This window comes from Anser brachyrhynchus, assembly GCF_964034855.1.
Source record: "Anser brachyrhynchus genome assembly, chromosome: 4".
NCBI lineage: Eukaryota > Metazoa > Chordata > Aves > Anseriformes > Anatidae > Anser > Anser brachyrhynchus.
Window position 1 is genome coordinate 55,379,548 of NC_137698.1, and position 25,398 is coordinate 55,404,945.

The 25,398-nt window shown below is 37.2% G+C and overlaps 1 protein-coding gene across 3 annotated transcripts in view; it reads right to left on the reverse strand.

Annotated features, from left to right (window-relative positions):
• Positions 1–25,398, reverse strand: part of FAM114A1 (family with sequence similarity 114 member A1) — a 34,597-nt gene that overhangs the window by 5,201 nt on the left and 3,998 nt on the right. For all 3 annotated transcript variants that reach the window (XM_080590819.1, XM_080590820.1, XM_080590821.1), the window contains exons 3-11: positions 24,519–24,606; positions 14,542–14,655; positions 14,275–14,381; positions 13,444–13,578; positions 10,760–10,912; positions 8,449–8,572; positions 3,742–3,824; positions 2,475–2,645; positions 1,084–1,223 (exon numbers count right to left, since the gene is read on the reverse strand). In XM_080590819.1, the coding sequence (XP_080446945.1) occupies positions 1,084–1,223; positions 2,475–2,645; positions 3,742–3,824; positions 8,449–8,572; positions 10,760–10,912; positions 13,444–13,578; positions 14,275–14,381; positions 14,542–14,655; positions 24,519–24,606 (1,115 nt within the window). The remainder of the gene's footprint in view (positions 1–1,083; positions 1,224–2,474; positions 2,646–3,741; positions 3,825–8,448; positions 8,573–10,759; positions 10,913–13,443; positions 13,579–14,274; positions 14,382–14,541; positions 14,656–24,518; positions 24,607–25,398) is intronic.

Genomic DNA, 25,398 nt, shown 5'->3' on the forward strand with positions numbered 1-25,398 from the left:
AACAATGTCATGTTGGCTCAAACACTAGTATTTTTTTTGATATGACATTATTTTTTTTAATTCTAAACCTTTAGTTTAATTATTGGTTTTCTGATTGCAGCAACACAGTTCCTAGAAATGCTGTTGGAAAAAAAAAATCAAACTTAAATGTGAATAGTGAGAAGTTTCTTATCTGAGCACAGAAAACATCTATTCTGTACCAGAAGAGGAAGTATCCTTGTGGTTACAGCACAAGAGAACAAGGAGATCTAGTCCTATTTCTAGATCTTTCACTGTCTTACTAAATATTCACAAGTGCCTCGCATTGAACCTCATCCTGCAAAGTGCATCATACTTTTGCTCTAATTCTGCAAAACACTTTTTTGAGTACTTTGTTTCAGACTGAAGTGTTTCCATGGACTTTGCTAGGGTTATGGCCATTCTTAAAGATAAACATTTGCTTACATGCTTTACTTACTTTGGACTCAACTTATTACAACATCTTATGGTGAAATCTTTATGAGGTAAGCAAAACCCACTGAAACCAGTAAAATTGATTACTACAGAGAGCTTTAGATCTGCATTCTAAGTCTCACTGGGTAAACTGGCTTCTTAAATTTATGTATGTTATGTTGTGTATTACTACAAACTTACTGACAAGAGTGGTCTTACTGTTTAGAACCACAGACTGATTTTTGTTTATTTTTGGCAGATAAGCACCAGACAACGAAACTCTACTGGCAGATAATAAGGCTGCTTTATGCACTCTAAAGGCAAATTCTGTATATGCTAATACAATATATTTTCCAGAGGTGACAGGCAACACATCCCACATGAGCATATACATTCACTTGCTGGGACAGCAACAACTTTCAGCATTCGAACAGGTCAAAACAGGTTTTTGTAAACATGCTAGCCACGTCGAAAAATTATAGGTAGCCTACCTGACTTGATTACATGAGAAAATATAGCACCAGGACCCTAAAGCCAACGTTGTTTGTTAATTCATGAACTTACCGTGACTTCAAGTGCCAAAAGCTCAACAGAACTTCACGAGTTTCAAGCAAATGTCAAATGTTCATATATGAAATATATAACACTCACTTTGTCAGTACTTTTGCTTGATCTTGAGCTGTTTTTTCTACTTCCTGCCCATGTAGAATTAATTCTGCTAGTTTATGAAGCTGTTCAATACAGCGAGCGGTTACCTCGGCCAGACTTTCAATGGACAGCATGTAGATTTCCTTAAATGAAATTAATAACAGGGAACAATATCATCAATATTAACAACACACATAAACATACATATATATACATAAACTAATTTGTAAAACAGAATACTCCCCGTACCGCCCCCAAATGGAAATATGGACTACATGCACCATAAAGTCATCCTCACAAACGATACTGGAAAATGAAATACCCACTGATAATAAAACACAGATGTTATGCTGATCCTGGAAAATTAATAAGAAAAAAATCTACTATTTATTTGGATGGGAGCTTTGTCGGACCCTCAGACTTTTGAAAATAGAGCTTTTAAGACTATTCCTAACAAATACAAAGATCCCTTAACTGTAGAGTAAGTCATAATTGCTTCCATATGGAGCCAAAAGCATTGAGTCATTCCTCAGATGAATTTCCAGATTAGAAGTGGATAAGTCTCCCAATAAAAAAAGTGTTTTTTATCAGCTATGATAAAAAATTCTACCTAGCACTCTGGCAACACAACTTTCACAAGCTGGTGCCAGTTGGAAATTTGCAATCACATGAAAATCTTTAATATATACAATGTAACTCCATTTCCTTATTTGGACTTTTTTTCGTGTAAGGAAACATGGCAGGTAATTAAAATTAATTCAGAAAAACTTGACAAAGATCCAAACCACATGTAATATTGCTATAACTTCACATAAAATATTCAATAACAACTAACCATATCAACAGGAGGGGTTGTCTAAATGGACAAAATACATTTAGCCTTCAGTGCTATCTTTCATAAGGAGAATTAGTACTTGTTAATTGCCTAACAAATATTTGTTTTGTCTGTTTGTAAGTCGAACTATTCAAGAGTTTAAATAAGGTTGCAGATATTTTTCCATGTATTGTCACTGGGAGAAAGAGATGCTAAGGAATATTGACATACGACCTTTGAAGTCCTATAGGTATTACACCACAGAATGCCTCAGTTCACTGTATGTTGTGTATAAACATGTGTACTTACGAAAACATAGACGGGAAAAAAAGGGATAAGCAGAGGTCCTGATATTTTGATATTTACTCATGGGAAAAGACCAACAGTAAAAATATTTATGTAAGTTAATTTCCTATTGGGTCTACATTGAGTAGTTTTATATTAATTTTTCTCAATACTTCCATGAGTTTAACAAATAAGTACGACACATAATACCAACACACGAAGACAAAGAAGTAATATTATCTAACAATGTATGAGAATTTGCTTAATTAAACTTATCCTCCAAAAGGTATTTTACCTCCACAGTTTTGTTCTTATTTACTTCTGTTTTATCATTGTCAATTTTATCTTCTCCTTTTTCAGTCTTTTCTTCATCAGGTTCTCCAGGTTTTTCGTTTAGCTTCTCTTCTATTTCTACTGATGTGGAAAAACTGGCTTCTTCCAGCCACTCATGAGCTTTCTTCCTAGCCTGCCAAACACAGAACCCAACCCCAAAGTACAGTTCAAATGGGGAATATAAAATGATATTCCAAAATGTTAATTAATAGTACATTTAATTACTTGCTTTTTTTCATTCAGAAGTTTTAAATATATCATGCCTCTGGGTGGCATTTAGTTAAGTGTATATTAAAGAAACTGTAGGGAGAAGTATTTCTGACTGCATAAAGATGGATCAGCCAGGGATAAATCCTGTCCAGGTATGGCGTTCCTCAACTAATATACCAAGCTGGTGTTAATACCAAAGTTACAAAGATTTCAGCTTTATGAGGTAGCACTCAAAGTAATTTACATGGAAATAAATTTCCCAAATTAAAAATTAAAAGGGTGATATACAGAAAAGCAAAAAATATTGGAGAGGTAAGAGAGTTGTCCTAAACACTTAAAGGAAAACTAATTAGAAAAATTACTGTATTCTCACCTGCCTTCCCAGGCATGAAAATAGATTAAAGTGGAAAAACCTTTGTGTACAACTTCAGAGACAATGGTTACGGTTAGTAGGAAATTTATTATTTCTCTTTTTTAATGTAAAGTTGAATTGAAACACGTTAAAACCTAAGCCTGATCTGGTTATCTGTAGTCTATCTACGCTAGGGAGATTAATATTCATCTGAGCCAAAGATCAGCAGGTTAATCACCTTTAAGGGTGCCTGATAGTAAAAATGTGACTAGCAATGTAATTAGTTTTTGCCATCTAACTTTTAGGTGATTAAAGCTAGATGAGATAAATTCAACACCTCCCTTCTGGCTGAAAAGATCTGGAGAAGTCCCTCAGAAACATGAAGCACAAGAAAAAATAATTCCGAACATGAATGTTGTCACTGTTCTTAACACGTAAGACCAGATCTGCTGAGCTGTGTTCTGCTGAGACACCCCTGGTCCAAGACTTTCTAATATGGCCAAGTGTGGGAGCTAGGCACTGCAACCGCATTGCCTTCCTAATTTCAGCTGTTCTATGAAAACTTTTCTATATTTACCCTTTTAGTCCCACCCTCCTGTACTTTGTTTTCTGAACTGTCTGATCTGAGCTAGCTACAGCTCTGTGTCAGACCAGAATAGGCACTAACCTTGTTGAGTTTGTCAGGAGTAGCAGCCACGTGTAATTCAAATAGCAGCTCAGTAAGCATGCTCACAAACTCTTCTCCCATGTCTGTTGCAAGAGAAAACACAACGTTTTTTGTCAGGGTGTTAGAGCTATAATATTCTACATAATCAAACACATCTAGTCAAATAGCTTCCCTAAGCACTCCAGCACTTGAAAACCAGTGACGGTGATGTAGAAGAGGGGGAGATATATGCTCAAAGAAAAGAAGAGTAAAAGCAATATAGATAACTATACAACTAGATGTCCTAGCTCGACACTTTGACCATTCTTTCCACTTCATTCTAAACTCCACTAAGTTTCACTGAGACAAGAAGGTAAGAAGAGAAGTTGCATGATCCCTAGTTATCTGACAAAAATAGATGACCTACTAAATAACCAAGGAAGAGATACTAACCTCTTCTTTCATGACAAAGAATAAAAACTGCAGCAGGGCCAGATCCTAATACAGTTTCAGAGGAAACACACTGGAAAACACGTTCTCTACTGTTCTGTCTGCAAACCACATCTAAGAAGTGTATATTCTTTTGATTTGAAGATTGAACTTTGCTTAAACAAAGAATGTTTTCTGTTCTGTTTGGAGTAACGGGCCTTAAATCTGCACTTTTATTACACAAGGTCAAGGTAAATACCACTAGTATTTGAACTTCACCTTCATTATATACATCCCTTTGACTACCTGCAGATGCCATATTCTAACATGCTCTAAGCTCCTAAAAGTTGCTGATTTGGTTGTTCTGTTCATCTGCACTGAATGAGTTTGGAATTTTCATAAACATTTCCTGATGGAATACGCAAAATCTGTTTTTTTTTTTTTTTTTTTTAGCTTGCTGATGCTAAAAGGTTAAAGTCCCCACACTGAGCCCGATAAAAGTCTTCAAAAATGAATTTCATGTCTTGCTTTGTTCTCACTTTGTGTCTTGGACACACCGAATTTGCTTGTTCTTAAGACAATGCCAAACTGTTTTTTAAACTGCAGCACACTGGAAACTGTTAGGCAGTTCATTGGATCACTGCAGTGTTAGCAAAATTGTTGATAAATGGCATATTCAATTCAGAGCTCAGTTTGGTTACTTTCTCCCTTAACCTCACATGCTTGCACACAAAACCTTTGATGTTAATGGATTTTAAAATGTAGGCAAAGCTACTTTTTTTCTGGTATCTGCCTCTCAATATTTCATAATCAACTGAAAGGAAAAGAAGCTGCAGTGAAAATTACATGAAAGAATTGCACAATCAAAGCAAGAGAAAAACACCAGAGAGAAGGCTATGCATTTGGCTTTCTCCTACTTGCGTCAGAAAACAGACTTTCCCTTTCTGTTCATACTGATTTTCCACCTATATGACTGAGCCTAGAAAAGAGACACAAAAACCTCCAACCCCAGTTTCAAAGTTGTCAAAAACAAAGCCTAGCCCCAAACCTTTCCCAAAGCAGTCCTCCAAAGACCACTGCAGTAATTTCTCCTTGTGTAGAACTGAAAGTGTTTACTGTAGAAACGGAAAGCAGCGCTAACACCTCTGAATGACATCCTGGGAGTCTAAGGTAAGAATGGAACCTGAGAGTTTACGTAAAACAAGCAGCCACCCTTTTCAAATATTTGAATGTAAAGTATTGGTTTTCTTCTCAGCTGGTCTCTTGTTCTGCTGAATATACACAGCATTGACACATGTCACCACATAAATAACATGACCTTGATCAAAAGAAACTGGCACCAAATTACACAATAGGTGGTGATTAACCTGTTTGTAAATATTGTTCAGTGGATAGATAGGATTTAACATCTTCAAACACCATTAGATAATCTCTGGCTTCTGTAAGGGGTTGGCTTCATCATACAAAGGGAAAAAAACATGCACGTTTTATCAACCTAAGAAGCAAAAATTAAAATCCTATGGAAGGAAGGTTCATTATAGCTATAAACTAGTTAGCAACCAGGATTAAAACTCAAAATTCTTCCATAGGTTTTAACATAGCCTACTACCTCTTGCAAGATGAGCCAGCTGAAGTGAAATTATACACTCCTATAATAAAAATAAGCCATTAAAAGAACATATGGCTTGCTGGCTTGACTATGAATGTGCTTAACAGGACCTTAGTTAGCCTGGGCTAAGAACATAAACCAGAATGAAGCCTTCTCTTTAGAACAAGACATGAGCTGCACTTAACCCTGATCAGCCAACCTGTTGTTAAACTGTACTGTCTTTCATCAGTGCTGGATGCCAAATGATATTTAAAATTTCTCCTAACATTAAACTCATTTTCTTAGTGTAAATTAAAAGATCAAGTGTGCTCCCAGAAGGATACACATTGACGCACTCCAAAAAGCTAAACTTAATTGTAAAATACGACCAGAACACTAAGTGCAGTCAATAGAGTGTCGCTGGAACATAACCCGAATTATGTAAAGGCTGGCAAACCAAAGTCCGAATGAAATATGAAACACTTTAATAAAACTGTGCTCCATCAGAGGAAGCAGACATGCAAATCCCATGCAGCATTATATGTAAACGTGCTGGGTATTGTTTTTATCTGAAAGTGGCAGACTGCTGTCATGTAAGGGCCTATTGTTGGAAGTCTTTAAGTTTTACGAGGTTTTATTCATCTGCTCCTCTTACTAAAAACACTTAAGATCCTGTGCATTAACAATTTAGGAAAAGGTCTGTTTTCCGTGACTCAGGAGGTTTTATGAAGCTCCTAAGAAGCCTTCACTCACTCTGACAGATCTTAATGACGACAACATATTTTTGGACTAGGACACTGCCTAGCGGAGACGTGTCAAAGCACTATACGGTGTTAAGAGCACTCTCTCTACAGTACATGCAGTGTTGCATGTACTACAGGTTATGGGAGAGGCTGAAGAAATGCCACAAGTCCCCACTTAGTAGTCTGACCACATTCTGTCAACTCCATCCTAACAGAAAGCTACTTTGAAAGGCGATTCACTTTTCTATTATTTTTGTGTCCTCTAGTGGAACTAAAACTTATCCAACTTAGTATTAATATGTGAAATTTATCTGTAGTTCAAGTACTAATAAATCTTGAGTTTGACTGCACTAAAGGATGTGAGTCATTTTGAATTGCAGCCTGAAGTAACACCCATTTAACTGTAATGCAGAGAGATCTTGTGTGTGGTTATTATTTCTGTTGTCACAGAGAGGAGGATACGTTTCACTGTTGACTGACTTACTTTTGCAGGGGAAAACCTGCAGCAAACTCTGACTTTGTCCCTTTTTTTTAAGGTGCTCATTGTCTTGGTTCCAGCACATTTAGAAGGCCAGTTAATTTTCAAGGAGAGTGTTCAGCAGCTGTGCTTCACTGAAAAAAACAGAACTTCTAACTACGAGAGGAAACATCACTTTGTGCAAGAAGCAGAGCTTTTTATGGAGGCTGGTTTCAAAGAAAGAAACTATTTCCCATATAAAGTAAGGTACAACACACATCTCATGAATCCTCAATCTTTAGCAGGTAAAACACTTTCTCCACTTATTTCTCACAAACCCGCAGAAGGAAGTGGAGTTTTAAAGAGTAACATGGGTAAACAAAGCACAAAACTCTACCATACTAAGACTTTACACTGAACACTTGCTATTCGTTCCCCTGAGAAGCAATAAGCTACCTGTGAGAGACATCAGCCATACTGAGCAAGCACTGCTTGAAAGAACACAGTCTGATGAGGAAATACTTTCCAGTTGGAATATGTGGATGTTAATGCAATTTCTCTAACTTTTCTGAAGGTTAGAGAAATCGTACCTCAGCATCTTGCAGAATATAGGCAAAGCACTCCTGAGAAGATCAAAAGGATGCGAAGAAAGATCTTTCAAAGTAAGGTTCCGAATACAATGTTTAATGGCTTGAGACAGTGTTCAGCCAAGGGGATTCTTTTTATTTGCTAGAAGAGGTTTGGCATGGATCTCACAGGCCTGGAGGTATAAATTATGGTAACTTTTCCTGACCCGAGTCCATTCAGGGGAATGCCAAAAGTCCTAATCGGTTTAAGACACCCATTTTCCTGCTAACTAGAGGATCCATGTATTTTGTGAGCTATTTTATGGACTACCACACTGGTCCCACCCTCTTTAATGTTGAGCACTGTGATAGTTAAGGCATGTTCTGCTATTTTAACTTCTTTCTAACACTCCATATGCAACATCTTGCCAAGCAACACCTAGAAGGCAGCACTGCCACTATGTTTCAAAGTGCCTTTTGTTCAAAGAGTTCAGATTTTTCAAGTCCCTTAATTACACTCTAATCCTTTCCCTATCTACCAAGGGAAGGTGCAAAGTTAGGATGAAATTGCTAAATAGAAAAGCATTGTTAAATACTCCTAAACTTTCCAATTACACAACTTTAGAAACAGACTCTGTAGCAAAACCTCAATCATCCAGAAAGTTATTTTCCCTTTTCATTTTTGTTTTGTTTTCACTGATGATATAGCAAAATAGCGTAACATGTCTTTATCTTGTATTTTCTTTATCTCATACTTCAATTACAATATAAATCCAAAGTTAAGCATTCTTTCAAGTTACAGAACTTCCAGTGTAATCATTTGAGTGATTTTCTTATAAAGAATATTAAGATAACAGAAATTACAGTTTGGATTTTAATTTTTTAAATTACTATATACAGAAGTAACAACTGTCCATACAGTTAAGTCTCTGTATTTCTGATTACCTTTCTGTGCCTGCACGACTTCATCATCTGATTCCTTTGGAATGAAAATCTCTTTTATAGCAATTAAATCATTTTTCACAGTCTCCAACTGCTCTCCATCAAGCGTTTCTAAATATGACTGAATCTGTAAAAGAAGGGACATAAAGCAGTCAAAAATGAAGCAGAGACTTTGTTAAATTGCTAATTTTGAGCCTGATACCAAAACAGGCTAAGAAATGGAAACTTCCACTAATTCCATTTCCAAATTACGTAGACTTGTCTTTAGTTCTCATTAACATTTGATTAAGTATTGCAAAAGTTACACCAGCCTTGTAAGATCATCGGGTCTCTACCTCCTCCAAGAATGTTTATTTTGAATTATATATCAGTGGTTTAACTGCAAACTGTAATAAACAGTTGGGGTTGTTTGGATGAAGACAGCATGCAAGAAGAGCACAGACACAACTCACACTTAGCTTAACATTCATGAGAGCCTGATTTTCCTCCTTCGGAATCCCACCAAAATTTATTGATGGAGCACTGATCTACATGTTCTGAAGAATGTATCAAGACATCTTTTCAGCTAACTGCGAGTTGCAGATTATCTGCAAGTCCCTGCATATGTAATAGGGTGGCATGCCCAAGAGGGATGGAAACAGCTTATTTGAATCACTGTTTGCACTACAGTTATGTTGCGTTAGTCTCACGATCCCACTCTCTACCTATGGAAGCCAAAAGAAATGTCTTCTCTCTCCTTGTTATAAAATTTTACTTTAGGCTTGTTTCGAGGTGTTTATTTTTTTAGCTTGCTTCACCGAAGTGCAGACTGACTCAGTGAGAGACTGGCGAGACACAAAATGCTTCTCCTGTGTTCCTCCTCGGCATGTCCAGTTCATATGCTCAGGGTAAATACAAAATAAAGCTGGGAGACCCAACTTAAGATACGACAGACTACCTAGGGTTTTTGTGTCCGTTTCATATGATAACTGCCCAGTCATATGATTTCCCATTCATGATTTGCCCAATTCATATGGTAACTGTGATTTTTTAAAATAAAAGTTTAAAAAAATATATATTTTTTAAATCCCTGCTATTAGAAGGACCAAGGACATCAGCAATGCCTTCAGTTTCTGTTGCATTCCTGTGGGCCCATCAGAGTGTAGCTTTTAGGCTGTTATTATGGTCCCAAGCTTATAAGTACTGAGAGTGTGTGGTATGAGTGTGCGTGGTGTGGTGTGTACTGTGTAATTTGAATATATTCTTTGAGCCTTTTGGAATATATATCAGGTAATTGGACTTATTGACCCAGACAGTTGCATTCAGTCCTATGCGTTTTTATCTTCTAGATAGCTGAGAAAGTAGGACTGTCAACCAGTAATCTAGGACATAACATGCAGCACATCAGAAACCTCAAGGTTACAACTTGCACAAGTCTTACCGTGCAGTACTTCACAGTAAAAGAAAAAAAACAAAACAACATGGAGAGTATCTACCTATCTGCTATTAAAAAGAGCCCCTATTATTTGTGTGAGCAAATAAAACCTTAAAAAATTAAGTTGGTTATTTTTTATTAAAAATAACCCAGAGGGTAAGAAGTGCTAATTACTAAAATAAACTGAAATAAAATGTATTTTAAGAAATTTATTCAGAAAAATGTTTCAGTAAAAAACCACTGATGCAAATTTACAAAAGTTCTAGTAATATACTGTCAGTGTTCTACTGATCTAGAAGCAGTGTCAGCAATTCAACAGCTGAAATTAAAAAATATATGTATCATATAGGTGTCAGTAGCTTTAGCATGTTCTTTGGAGAGACATAAAGCATTTGTATACTTCCAGTAATGGAATTATTCCTGGGGTAGTCTTCTGTAAGTTTAGAAACCAACAAAAAAGAAGACAGGATTTGAATAATTAATCTGGAATTAATTTTAATTCACTGGTTTCCAAGTGTAGTAGGTGTGAAATTCCTGAGTATAATAAGTATCAGTGCCTGATACAAAACCAAAAGACTTGAACCTCCTTGCAAACTCTGAAAAGATATCTGCACAGTGTTACAAGCTGAAAGATACACACTATGCATGATCTTAACAAAAATAACTTTCAGTTGCAAAGCTGTTTCTTTTGAGCTAATCTTTGAGTTAAATTCTAGGTGTATTGAGATGAATTTCCTGAAGCCACAGACTTGCCCCTGGGACCAATCCAGCTTTCTCTGAAGCTGATGGAAAACTTACTGTTCATTTGCACATGCAACTTCATAGCAAAATTAATGTAAAGAACAATTTATTTTTTTTTTTTTACCAGCCATTGTGACTTATCCAGTCTGCATACTGTACCTGGGTTTCACTTTCATTAGACAAGATTTCCAGAGCTTCAAGATGAGACAAACCCTGGAACTCATCAAAAAGCAGTCCATAATGTGCTGTCCTTTCAACTGTAACTTGCTGGGCCCGTCTCTGTTTCTCTTTTTCTTTAGCTTCTCGTAACAGCTGCAAAAATATACATCATTCCTGTTGTTTTATTGGTGGTGCTGCAGGTATGACATTTTATTACCTTCCGCTTCTGCTTGTTTAGAAAATAGTAATAAAATTTGGGACTATATCACACCTACAGAGCTGAAATTCTAGAGCTGAAATACCTAACTTTTTTTTGATAAACTTCTCTAATAAAATATTTAAGTAGTATTCTGAGCATGTTTTTCCCAATGGTAATCACTAACTTTTTTTTTTTTTAAACAATAAACAAACAATCTTGCTTATGTTTTCAGAAGTAATATCAGCTATGAATACCATCTCATAAATCTAGCCACCAATTGCAGTGGAAGAAAAATAAAAAGGACTATTTCATATACAGCATTAAAGACTCATGCAATCCATTTCACAGACCACAAAATGGGAAGAATATTATTTTCAGGACCTACCTACCTACCTGCATAAGTAATGCACCTACATAAATATTTCCTACCTACATAAAATATTTTTAGTAGATACTGAAATCAGTTTGATGTGACAGCAGGACTGACAAAAGAGATCTGACTAATTAGGTATGTCTTTTCCAAGAGTGAGGCAGAACTATACTTCATATACTTGGGGATATTTTGGAGTGATTTTCTTATACAGCAGAATTTCCAGGAAAGCCTGGCCACTTGTATGAATATGCCACTGTAAAGGTGGTAAATTCACCTCAATCGCATTTTAAATCACATATAAGCCTCTGAATACAGGTAAACTCACACCACTTACACTGTTCCATCATTCAAAATTTCTATGATATTGTCTTCAGTTATTCATTTGTTACATAACTCTTACGATGACACATTTTTCGAAGTCTCCACCTTCAAATCACACATAAAGTTTTATGTACAAATCACCTAAAAGGAAGCACTATGTTATGAGACCCATGAGAACTGATTTATACAACTTTCTGCATCCAATTTTATGGGTGGATTCACACATACTGTTAGGTAGGTATTGTCAGAGGCTCATTTTAACCCTATGTGCCTGACTGTGTGTATAGTCAGCAGAATGGCTCAGACTGCTTACAGGCCATTTCAAAGCCCAAACCCAATTTAGTCACTACAGGTACAGCAAAGCAACATATTACAAGGCATTGGGCATGGCTAGGGCACTGGAACTTGATCATTTATAACGTTAATTTTTTATTGCTTCTGAAAGATCTATCCTACATTGTATCAGGCTTATTTTAAGCATTGTTTAAATTTAATTTTGAGTAATTTGACAATCCCACTTGTCTCTTTAATTTTGATGTGTTTAAAATCATTTTAAATGTTGAAACTATAAAAAGAAGTCAAATACATGCTCCGGTTAAGTCAACAACAAGATCTCATTGTTTTACATACAGACAGCATTTCATATATGGCATCAAATATACCCGTATAAACAGCCCTGTGTTTAAATTCATGAATCCTACAATCTGGATTAATTTTCCCAGATAGATCAAATTTTTCAGTCCCTATAAAAATCAGGAGCCACTTTCATTACTGCAGGTCTAATGCTATTACCCTGTGAAGTGCTTTGGGATGCCCTCCATGAAGCATGCTCTACAAGCTTAAGCCTTAGTACAACGGCTAACGTTACCGAATTGGACACACACACTCAGAACCACACTGCGGTGCAGACTTCAGCTGTGATACTGAGACTGTAGTGTGCTATGCCTGCGTGCATTTCCACTTTATTAACGGTGACTGTTTAAAATAGAGTGCTGCTGCAACAGACACATGTAATATGTGTAATTACGATAACATTCTGTACAAGAGTTATTTGCTTTTGGCCTACCACAACAGCAATAGTCTGTATCAATTTACAAGGACTGATACTAAAGATGAAATATCTCATCAAAGGAGAGATCCCTTACTACTTTCTACTGGGTGGTAAGTGCAGTAAAATTAAAGGTGTTTTTTTTTTTTTCTTCCCCCATGTATATTGATTTCCACAACCTCCATCCTCTCAGTGCCTGGAGAACTAAAATAATTTTGTACTGGCAGCACTTACATGTCTGTTCTATTATCACCATATCTCTGAATGTTTAAAGATACAAGTCATGACTTGACTCCTCTCTAAGGGTACATTTAGTTTAAAAGGACATAAGATATAACTTTTCCCAGCTTTAACTCCTAATGAAACACACGTCATATTCCAGTATTACTCATTTCCAGGGAAATTAGTATAGGGATGTTTGTGCCGGAGGACACCTATCTACAGCTGTTACAAAACCACTAACAATTTGATTGTTTCTCCAGAGTATAATAATTTATTACCACATATATTACCTCATCAAAATCAGCTATTCCGCACATAATTAAGCAGAAAGGATGATTTTACATCATCTTTTGTGGTTCTGTGAATAAAAAGAAACTGTAGGAAACACAAAGCACAATATTTATTTTTGTAAGCCTAGCCAATATCTACTGCAATAAATAAAGCCTCTCCCTGAGGCATGCGAAATTCTGCAAAAAGAATCTGAAACAGCACTGACAGAGCTGTATTAAAATAAATCCAACCTGAGAGAGAGAAACTGTTCTTGCCATCAGTGTTTTTGTTCTCTTAAATCCAGGATCACTTTCTGCAAGGACATTCATGGTTGTCTTTCCAATAAATTCCAAAGCATCTAAGCCTCCAGATAATACACTTTTCCCCTGTATAAAATAATGAAATGTGGTTATTTCCTTTCTAGCTTATGCCAATATGAACTGTAAAGAGTATTACTTTTGCTGATGCCATCTTTGAACATTCAGCTCCCTAGATTTTCTCTGCTAAAGCTAACATTAGGATTTATATGCTCATAAAATTATGCTACTTTGTTCTGAATACATTTTCAAAATGAAAAAAATCAACCATACAAATATTTGCAGTTAATTGAAAGACTCACATGAGAAGAAGTGTAACACCTGTTGCCTATGAAAATTTTAAGAGCAATACCACTTTTATTTTATCTTAAGTGGCAGCTAGTCTGTGGAAACATGTTTTAGGTAAGAAAAATATGGAGACAAAGTCTATCGTGAACAGGATGAGACTGCCCTTATCTAACTGATTTCTAAAATTTTGACATGTGATAACTCTGGAAGTGTCTATAGAAATGCAGTTGTTTTTCCTGTGTCTTCTTACTAGAATTATTCCTCACTCAAAATTTTTCAGCTACACTGAAGAAGAATTTTCATTGGCTAATGACTTCAATTTCAGTGAAAGAAACCTGAAACAGACTTAGAACAGAACTGTTTTTACAAAGACCTACAACCCAACAAACTCCACTTGTTAAATGTCACCTGCCGTGAAGTTACACCTAAAAATGATCAAAAATACCTACAGGAGAGAGGTCTGCTAAAATGACTCACTGTGTTCTGTACAGCATTAGTAATAGCTGACAGCATCCCACGGGATCCAGATGAAGGAGAAGAAGGAATATTCTCAGAAGAGCTTTGGTCCAGAGAATCCTCTGCTTCTAGCAACAACAAAAAAAGACCAAGCTACAGTTTTCTTTCACCCCTATGAGTCAAAAATTACAGTAAACTGGATCCTGTGATCAAAATATTAAAATTTCTGAATTGTATTAATCTAGCAGTGTCAACGAGTGTCAAAGATTTCAGTGAACTTGAACTTACGTATAATTGATGTTTCAGCTGCAGGATGCTCTGCTGCTTCTGAAGATGCTGAACTTGCATTATGAATTCCCAGGGTAGTTCCTGCTTTTTCCTTCACTGCTGTTATCCCATGACCTGCATTAAAAACATACTTTAGATTATGTGATTTGAACGCTTATTCCAAACAGCGTGTAGCATCCTTATGTTCCACGAATGATCACCAAAAAAAACCTGATCATCAGAGTAAGTATTAAACCTACCTCACTTGTTTCACTTATTTTCTAGGTTAATAGTTCACTTGTTCTACTATGTCCAGTACATTAACTGACTAGAAACAATAAAGTTAAAATATAATACAAATGACACTGGATCAAAGATGTTGTAAAACTTGTTTCAATGACACAAGTAAGTTTAATTTAGTTCCCTACTTTTCAAAATGCTGAATATTCTATTAGAAAGTTTAAAGAGAACTTGATAATTCTCATAATGCCATAGGGTTTGGCATTGTTCCATTTTCAGAGGTCCAGAACAATTAACCTTATCTGCCTTTTGATGAACTGTGAGTGACTGCAGGGTTGAGGTGAGAAATCTGTTGTTCAGTATCCTTCACTAAGTACTTTAGGAACATTGACCCAATTATTCTTCCACTTGTGCACAATCTCCTATAGAGATTGTGCCCTCTGTGCAGATGCACATGCAGTGACTCCTTAACTCTGGTATACTAAAATGGTCCAATTTTATGTAAATAATGTACATATGTCATTAGTGTTTTTATCTGAACCATTTTGGCATGCTTTTTTACACATAATTTCCAAAAGCAGATTACATGGACTGCTAATATTCCACTATAGGATAGGGTGAGATTGGCTGGTGGTCAGCAAAAGGAGGCAGTAGCTTCCTCATCTGCATCAGCTGTAGTTGAAAAATGCTGCCCTTAATAAAAGAATACCCTGAAATTGTCTGCCTACTCTGCTTCTGGATATAACCCTAAGCAGTCATGCTCATGATGTACTTATCTCACCACAAATAACCCAGCTAGCACACCTGCCTTAGCTGGAAGCTTCTGCACATCAGCTGACTGCAGTCAGTAACCAACGAGCCAGGCAAGCCCTCCTGTTTATTCCATAACACAATGAAATGGCTTCAGTGACCCTATTTTCCTGGGTCTCGCATGGTACACTGTTACTGCAGTGCTTGTAAAATTGATCATTTCCAGCAGTAGGGCAACACAGAGTACTTTAGTTACCTGTCCTAACTACTTAGAAGTATTAATGATGATCCAGTACTTCTTTGTCTCTCTACCTTAAACTGAACTGTAACTACATAAATAATTTCAGTAAAGCCATTCATACAGATGCTTAGGCAGACACTTAGACATCTAAGGCAGGAAGTCAAGTATAACAGTTCATCACATGTTGTCCAAACTTTCTCACAATTGCATGTAATTCCTATTAGAAAAGTTCAAAACATCTTTTTGAGTTAATTACAGCAAAACAGCCTATCATTTGCCAGTGGTCAGGATCTTGTGTGGACTGGATCTTTGTATGTCCCTTCCAACTGAACTATTTAATATTCTACATGTACATACATATGTATAGATGTATGCATATATATATATACAGTCATACAAATATGCTTCTTGAAAACCTGATTTTTAAAGATACGTCAAAACTATTTGGAATGGAGTAGGAAGAAGGAAAGCCTAAATTTATGATTCTGTGATTTCCAGATGGGTTGCATATCAGGTGCTCTACGGATTCAATAATAAATACACTCCAGAAACCATATGTGAAGCAGCTCTACTGAAAGATGACATACAAGAAAATTGGAGTATCTGCAGGAAAACACAAAGTAAAGAACAGATGTTCCCTAAGGAACAGACCAGCAGAAACAAGTGATTTTCCATATGAGAGTATAAATTACACAGAGCCCTGATGTTTTACACTGAAACAGAGAAACAAGGCACATAAATCCTCTGACCTGTCTAAAGAAAATACAGCCTTTGCCTATTTCATCTCGTGTCTTACAACCGCATAGGACATGCTAGGCTATCTGCCACAGCAAAATAAATCATCGCTGGATAATTTGCCTCTTGTAAAATCTGCTCCAATGCAGATACTGGAGAGTGGAGTACTACTTTGTCTAATCCCAACCTCCTGCACATTTTAATTGGCTCAGTGAAGATATTTGCATGAATAGATTCTTAAGTCACTTCTTTACTCATCATTTTCCTGAGACTCACTTAAATAACTATTAATTGTGCTTTAAAGCTGATGTAAAAGATGCCTGGTGCCATATTCTTTTCCATTTCCCCTGCTCACATTTTTTTTAAATGAGCAAAAGCATTCCGTTCTTTCCGTTGACATAAACTGCTTAAAGATTTTGATTTGATAACATATTATTGTCCTTTAATGCTATAAAAAATAAGATATATTTGGCTAAAATTTCAAGTGTTTGTGAAAAAGTTACTGATTTTCAGATTAATTCTTAATTTTTTTTCTCTCTATAAAAATGCATTGTTTTATTTTTATTTTTCAACATTCTGGATTTGGCTCTCATAGATTTGCAGATGAGCTTATACCTCCAAGAAGATTTGCCTTCATACAGTTGCTGTACTACAATTTACAGACTTAGGCAGCATTTTCAAGGCTGTGGTTACATGCACGAGAACGACAAGGAAGTATTTCAGGTCAGCTAGGAGCATTTTTGCTGAACAAAGCTGCATGGCACGTACCTTTGACTGCAACAACAAAACATCAGAATACCGCAAGTGAAACAACGCAGCACTGTCAGAGACACATACTTGCACAAACGCTGCAGAACTACACGCTGCGTTGGAAATGAAAATAATAATTTTTGTTTTCAGAAAGCACAGAAATAAAAGGGGTTACGGGAGACAAGCCCGCATTTTAGAGATAATGTCGCACTGTTTTTCTTACACTGGGTGTGGTAACAACGGAACTGATATCGTCAACTTAGGAGCACCTCAGATGCCCCCACTTACTCATCTGAATAGCAGACGTGAAAGAGCTACTGGTGCTTGCTTAAGAAGAAAACCACACGCTTTCTTAAGTTTGTTTTTCTGTGCTGTTGGTTTGTTTTTCTTGCCTACATGATGACTTTTTTTTTGTATTGGCTGGTAATTTCAGCAGAATATTGTTGCTTAGCTTGCCGGGTGGAACCTTTCACTTGAGAAGGCAGCTTTTGCAAGCACTGCCTAAAATGGCCTACCTTTGAGCTTGCCTGATCTGCCCGAGGCCAAATCGCAGCGATCACAAATGTTTTAGTCAGACACATCCCACTTCACTTCAGGCACTCTCATCTTCCAACTCCCAGCTGAGCAGCTTTGGCTTCCCTGCAGACAAGAGGCAGACAAACCCCTCTGGAGGGTGGTTCAGCACATCTGAAACCTCAGCCACTCCTGCAAGAAACTCCGTGCCTTGTCAATCTCACACTCCCAGGCAACTGGACTCCGTGCTTCAGTGGTACAGGTAGGGAGGATCAGTTTGCAATTTTGTCTCTGGCTACCCCAGTCTGTAACCCGTGTTGTACCACTGGGGGTGTCCCTGATGAATAACTGATTGAAATTAAACCTATTAAAATGAACGAAGCTTCTCCCAGTTTGAGCTGAAGATTAAGGCCTTCAGTTAGCATCTGAAACTGACAGAGAAACTGAGGAACCTGAACACTGGTGGAAGGAATCACTCCACTATATGCATATAGGTGTGTGGAAAAGGCAGCTGAACTCTCTCATATGCATTAAAGAAGTGGGACCACACTGTGCTCACTTTCAGACTACGCAACTGGCACTCCAGTCACTTCAGGGCTTTAGCAAGATTATCTTCCTTGCAGTTAAAACAAATACACTGGCTAGAGTCTTACAATACTTATGCCATCCAGTCTGTAAATCAGAAATAATTCCAATTAAGCCCATAAATGAGACTAGTTTCAGATCTCCTTACTGGAACTGATAAAAGGCTTTAATAAAATAGCAACAGGCATAAAGGCTGTTACAGCAGTTTATTGGTTCTCAACCTCTGGTGCATCATAAGCCCACGTTAAAAGACATAAAGAAAGCAAATGGGACTGCAGTCCCCAAAAGCATGTCCACAATCCCTCCCATCTGTTACTTGCACTCAGGATTCTTAGAGAGGAAGATCTGTAGAAGGGGTTTGTTGCTACTGCAGCTGTAATGTGCTATTTACAAAATAGCTGAGTGACCACCATGTGATTTCAGGCACAAAAAGAGTTTTCCTTTAATCGATTGAAAAACTGAATTATGCAGTGAAAAAAATACATCTTCTGAAGAGATTAACTGTCCTTTTTTACGACCACAGAAAATAAAGGCATAACATTCAGCCTCTATTTTTTATGTAACTCTTTATTTTATAACAGGGGAAAAGAATCTGTAGAGAATGGAAATGATATTCACATCATTCCAATGCTTCAGTTTGACATTATCTGAAGCGTTTGCATTTCTGTTCAGCACAGACTTAAATTTAAGCTATGCAATGCTGACTAATACACATATCCATGTGTAATAATACCCAAGTTCATGAACAAAGTGACATCACAAGTGACATTTCCTTCCCTCACACTTAGGGACAGGAAAACAAAGTTTTCAGCATATGGGGAAAACTATGGGTGTCGGGTATTTCTGTGTGTGGTTCTACTTGGTGATGAGCTAGATGAGAAATGTACATAAACACAAAATTATCAAGAAACCAGAATATAATTAAAGCAATGCATGAAAGAGATGCATTATGCAGCTTTATAATACAAATTTCAGACCATGTGAATTAACTAGCTGGGTTCTGTTTTTATTATTTCTGTTGTATTAGAGGTAATGACACATGGCAGCCTAATCAAGGGCACTGGAGTTTCAAAAAACAAAACACGCAAACTTGTGTGGAGTGAAGCACATGCATACAACATGATACAGAATCATAGAAAAGCTGATATACAACAGGCTTTCCTTGGGAAGGCAGCCTGTTCAGTGCTGTAACTTCTGCAAATATACAAAAGGCATAGCTCATCCATATAAAAGAATACAGTATATTAAAGACAAGGCTTGTGGAAAGGCAGCAGCTTTCCTTAAACCAGCAGATTCACTTAGTTGGAAAGAAAAAACAGGCAAGTTTTCAAGAATACAAGCCGTTTTTTAAAAACAAAAGTCACAAGCTTCAAATACAGGCTGCAAATACATTTTGCCCCAGTTAAGCCTTGGGGCTTAAGGTTTGATGTCACTGCTAGGCTGACCTAACGGCTTCCTGGTGCTGGTGAGGGAGCTCCTGCTCCTGTTTGTCCCTTCTGTTTGCCCTGGCACTTACCTCATTCCACCGCAAATTGATTCAAGGAACTAAAGAGGCAGAAAATTGATTTTTCTTTCCTCTGGGGTTATTTGTACGCCGATTTGGCTTCCTGAACTGGATTACCAGGTGCTCAAAAAAGCAGGAGTGCTGGCACATGGACGAGGAAGAAACATGAGCTTTTTTTTGATAGAGTTTTATCAGCATTGTTACTAAAACACTGGACTGTGTAATTGCTGATTTAGTAAGCAATACAATTTAAAAGAAAGAGGGTAAAAAGATGACAATAACCACAAGTTCTGTCTCCAGATCACACTGAGCTTACTTCTCCCATTCTATCATCCCAGCAACTATTTCAGTGGGTCTGCTCCCCTGTGGTTTCACAGAGGGGACAGCCAAACTTCTTACATCTTTAAAAACAAAACAAACCCCGTTCACCTCAGTAACAAGGCAGATTCAATAACTTTCTTAGTGTGACACCTAGTGTCAGACACTGAGCATGGTTCAGGCAGTGACTGCTGCTACTCCCAAAGGCATTGTGTTATCAGTTGTGTGGAGGAGGATCACATCAGCCTTTCACAGGCAGAAATGCCAGGGAAAGGGGCTTTGATCCAAAAAATGTCAGTCACTTTAAAGACAACAGACATTTTGTCCAGAAGACAAAACCATCACCAAAACAATCAATAGCTACGTATGCAGGTAGTTACAGAGAGATAAGATAATATTACACGGAAACTATTGCTGGAAACTAAAATCAGCAATGCTAAATATATAGACATGCAGTAAAAATGCTAATCTGTTTGGGGGCTCTAAATCAGGGTTTGATGAATAATGCAACTGGGATCCTTGAACAACTGTTTCAGCTCAGTCTTAAAGAGAAAGAAAGTATTTGGTAAAGGCTGAATGTATTTGGTTAGGCCTTTAATATGTTATCTAGTCCATCGCAAATTGTTTCTGCTATTTTTACATTGTAGAATTCTGAAAAAAATGAACGGTAAATATTTGTCATGTTTCAGAAGGCATGCAGCTGTGCTATACAGAAACAATGACAGAGACAGAAAAATCACATACTGAAGGTGTTGCTGATAAGTCTAATTCCAGAAGAGCAGCTTTACTTATACCATTATACCATGCACTAAAGCAATAAGCAACATTAAATGGACTGGATCATGGCAAATCCATTTTCTGATGTAGAACAGGAGATGAAGCTGCTCTGATATTGGTTGAATTGCTCAGATATTAAAAAGAGTAACTTTGAGGGGAATAATAAATATTTAATAAAAAGAAGAAAGCTTATAGAAATTCCCAGTAGCTTTTTTCTTCTGTTTCTCACTGAACCAGATATATGGCATACCCAGCCCAACATCCTGTGTATTATAGTGGCAGGCAGTAAATACGTACCAGGATCAAGCATGAATTTCCATAACATACTACTAGGAAACAAGCCCTCCATATCAGGGATATACACTATTACTTGCTGTATTGATTTCCCAGAGCAAATCTAAGATTATGTATGTAGCATTTTAAGTTACCTTGGGTTCTGCGAACTGTATTAAAATGTTCGATTTAGCAACCCAAGTAATAAATTCAAATGCTGTTAATTAAGACTTAGTATCCATATCAGCCTCAGAATATCTTATAAGGAAAACCAGAGAGACCTAGTATATCTGACTATAGGATAGTTGAATGTCAATTTGTTTTCTGCTTCATTCAATGCCTATTTTATTAAATAAATTCATACAGAAAAGTTAGATCCACAGTTACTAGATAGGAATATGGGAACTCAACCCTACCCTGACCCCAGGGTCAGGAAGTCTAAGTTGTAAATTCCAGAAAACAGGAAGAGAAAACAGCAGAAGTGCTGGTGTGTATCTACACATCGGTTTTTAGACTCCTTCCCAGTTGCAATAATTGACAGGTAAAAATAATTTTATTTTTTTCTTGTTTTCTTTTCTGCTTGTGGATGCTCCTTTGCAACTTGTAACTGTTCCAACCATGCTCACTTTACAATAACATAAATGCTGCAAATATATATACATGGTGAGCATACACCTATTTTAAATAGACATCACACAGTCTTATCAAGTCAGACTGCCTAGACAACAAACTTGTTTGCATATTTATACTCAGTGAAAATTAGTAACAATACTGATACAGTCAGGTGGTATTTAATATCAATTAAGCATGAATTTTTAATGTATCTGAACCAATACTTTATTTGTTATAAAAAGATCGTATCGTAAAATAGCCCATGGAAATTCACAGATATACAATGCTGGCAGCAGCTTTCATAGACAAAAGCAGCAAACAGCTGTAAATAGTATGTCTTGTTTACTTATTAGGCAAAAAGAAGGAATAGAGGGGATACAATGCACATTATTGTTTGTCTCCCAAACCTTTTCCAACAGTATTCATCACTTTCAGGCAAGCTTGTGTCAGTTTTGCAAGAAAATATCCAAGGCTATGCTGCCCCACAGAAAAAGTATATGCTTTGTGATATTAAACTGATTGCTCCGTGAAGCCAAGACTTTTAAGAAATAGAAGACTCTAAGTGGGATTGCCACTGCAAGCCTGCAAAAAACAATGTCTGTTTGGTAACAAATAATATTAGAACTCACGAGGAACATTAGAATCTCCGTCTGATATAATATTACTTACTGCAAAACCTGAACAGATTATAACTGGGGCTATCTCATAGGCGAAACTGAATCACCTGGAAGAGCTGTGTTCCAAGAAACCCATTGCTGCAGCTATAAAAATGAACTGAACTAATCCATCACCATTACAATTTCAACTGATCAACTGCAGAATTACTTTCATGCAGATAACTTTCCCTCTTTTGTCATTTACACTAAGACAAATTCTTTTCAGAATGCTGTTGTAGCAATGTTATGTTGAGAATGTACGAGAGGCAAGGCTCATAGAAATCTGTGAAAGCAGCATCTTTTATTACCCAGCAATGGTGCTGGGAACAAAATAAGTAAAATTTTCAACACAAAGGCCCATCTACAAGTCTGAAAGAGAAGCACCAAATTTTATTGTTTAATACAAACTCTTATGCAGTTCCACAGCTAGTTATGCTGTCTTCATCCCCATCTGTATGTCTGTTCTCGTCATTTCACTCACGCTAGCAGTAGCATTTAGGTGATTAAAAGGTGAACCAGATTAAGGAATTTGCAAATTAATCCAGGCGAAGAACCAGCTCACACTTCAGTGGTACTTTGCAAAATCAGTCCCAGAATCCAGCTCCCCACATTGCTACACGAAGGCTATCGTTAGCATATGAGGAGAAATACATTGGTAGTGCAGGGCAGGCCTGCCCCTTTCAACAGGAGCCTTTATTTACATCAGTTTGGAGACATCTTAGAAACCCATTCTAAGTTTGTTAGACATGTTAACTGGCAGACTGTCTGACAGAAAAGATAATTATGAACTCCTGAGTGTGGGTGTTACTGAAAGAAGAGATGATAGGGAAGTTCCCTCCTCTGAGGAATAGACAGAAATAATTTATTGCCCATTGAACAAAAAAGGATTAGGAGAATTATTTAACCTTATATGGGATCACAAACCCCATAACTCCATTAAATCCATTATTTTTAGTAACTAGCGATTAATTTTAATTCCAAGGTTCATCCTTTGAAGGTATTTTGTGGATCCTTGATGAGAACTCATTAGCTAACAGCTTAGTAGCTGTTTTGTGAGAAACAATTTCCTGCTGCTAACTATCTATTGCATGCTTCACTTCTTGTCTGTGTGAGTTTTTAATGGGTATAATGACTAAGTTTTACCTGAAGTCTTCGTGAGTATATTTTGGGCTGATGTACTGTTGGAAATGAGCATACAGGGAAAGGGAGTACAGGGTCCACGTTTTGATATGCTGCTCTACTCCCTGAACTCTGGTGTGATAAGATTACCAGCTTCACTGTGTGTCAGTGAAAGCCAGAATAATTTATGAGAAGTGAATTCACATTGTACAGTTAGAAGTCATAATGCATAAACCACAAACACATGTGCCTGATTTGGGGATGGAAGGCTTTGACTTCAAAACCCACAACTGATAGTCATTGCATCATATTATGCATCCTTTCTGCGAAGCAGACACAATGATAAGTCACTCACTTTACAAACAAACCTATTACATTGTCCATAATTCTCCCACGTGCCTGTTGACAGGACGAGGGGGAATGGGCTAAAGTTGCGCCAGGGGAGGTTTAGGTTGGGTATTACAAATAACTTCTTTACTGAAAGGGTTGTTAGGCATTGGAATGGGCGGCCCAGGGAAGTGGCTGAGTCACCATCCCTGGAGGTCTTTAAGAGACGTTTAGATGTTAGATTAGATGAACTTAGTGATATGGTTTAGTGGAGGACTTGTTAGTGTTAGGTCAGAGGTTGGACTAGGTGATCTTGGAGGTCTCTTCCAACCTAGACAATTCTGTGATTCTGTGATAACTTGACCTGGAGAAGTATTTACACGCCCTGACAGTTTAGGAATGTCCTTCATCCTATTAAAAAAAAAATCATGGCACACTATCAGCTTGCCCAGCCCATCAGCAGAAAACTGTCTACAAATCTTATTAATCAAGACAAGGTTTGCCTTTAGATGTTATTTTTAATATACGACATTAACATGTCTAATAGCATATTAAAATTATTATTTATTTCCATATAGCTTACTGACTAAACACTTACCCACTGTGGCAGAAGCTGATGACAGGAGAGACTTGCCCCAGGTACCCCAAGCTCCCCATCTACTTGCTTTAGATGAGGAGTCTGTGGCCTACAAGAACAAACATATTACTTTACTGTCTAGAAGTCATGTATCAGAGTGATGCCTTCTGAAGAATGATTCTTTAGAGTCAAAATATACAGAGAAATAGCCCTGAATGACTACTGACAAAAACTTTGCTGCTAGCTCCTCTAAGAGATGCTTAAGCTTTTGTGCAAAGTAGTCCATGCATAAAGGTATCATTTTTATTACAGTGCAGGACTGTTTCTATTCCCACCTCACCTTTTCTTCCCTCCAGGAACAGACTACGGTCATCAAGCTCACTCCAAAATCTGTGACACCGATCATTTGTCTACTTCAATACAAAGTCAGGTAGGCTAATTCAAAGTCTTCTGTAGCGGGTTAAACCAACCCCGCAGGCTTTGAGCTGAAAGGCCACGTAATGGGTTCTGCAGGATCTGCTGTTGTATGGTAACTGCTAGCTAAGGAATTGCAACATTTGACTGGGAAGGACTGGCTGTTCAGTGAATGTGTCTACAACTGCAATGAGAAGAGTGTCTGTACTGAGGATTAGTTAAGAACTATGTGTCACAGTGAAGTGTCATTCTAGCTTATTTCACATATACTGTCCCTGGGCAGACACGCACTTCTGTAGTTTTATTACAATGACTGATTTATATTGCCTCCATGTTCAGAGTTTGGTCGCCAGAAGCCAGATTTTTAAAGTTTTTTTCATTCCTAAAAGAGCAACAGATTCTTAATGGGATCCTAATCACTTACAGACAGTGTTAGATTGGGCATTATGTGAAATTCAAATCTCTGTGCACAAGAAAGCAAAATAGG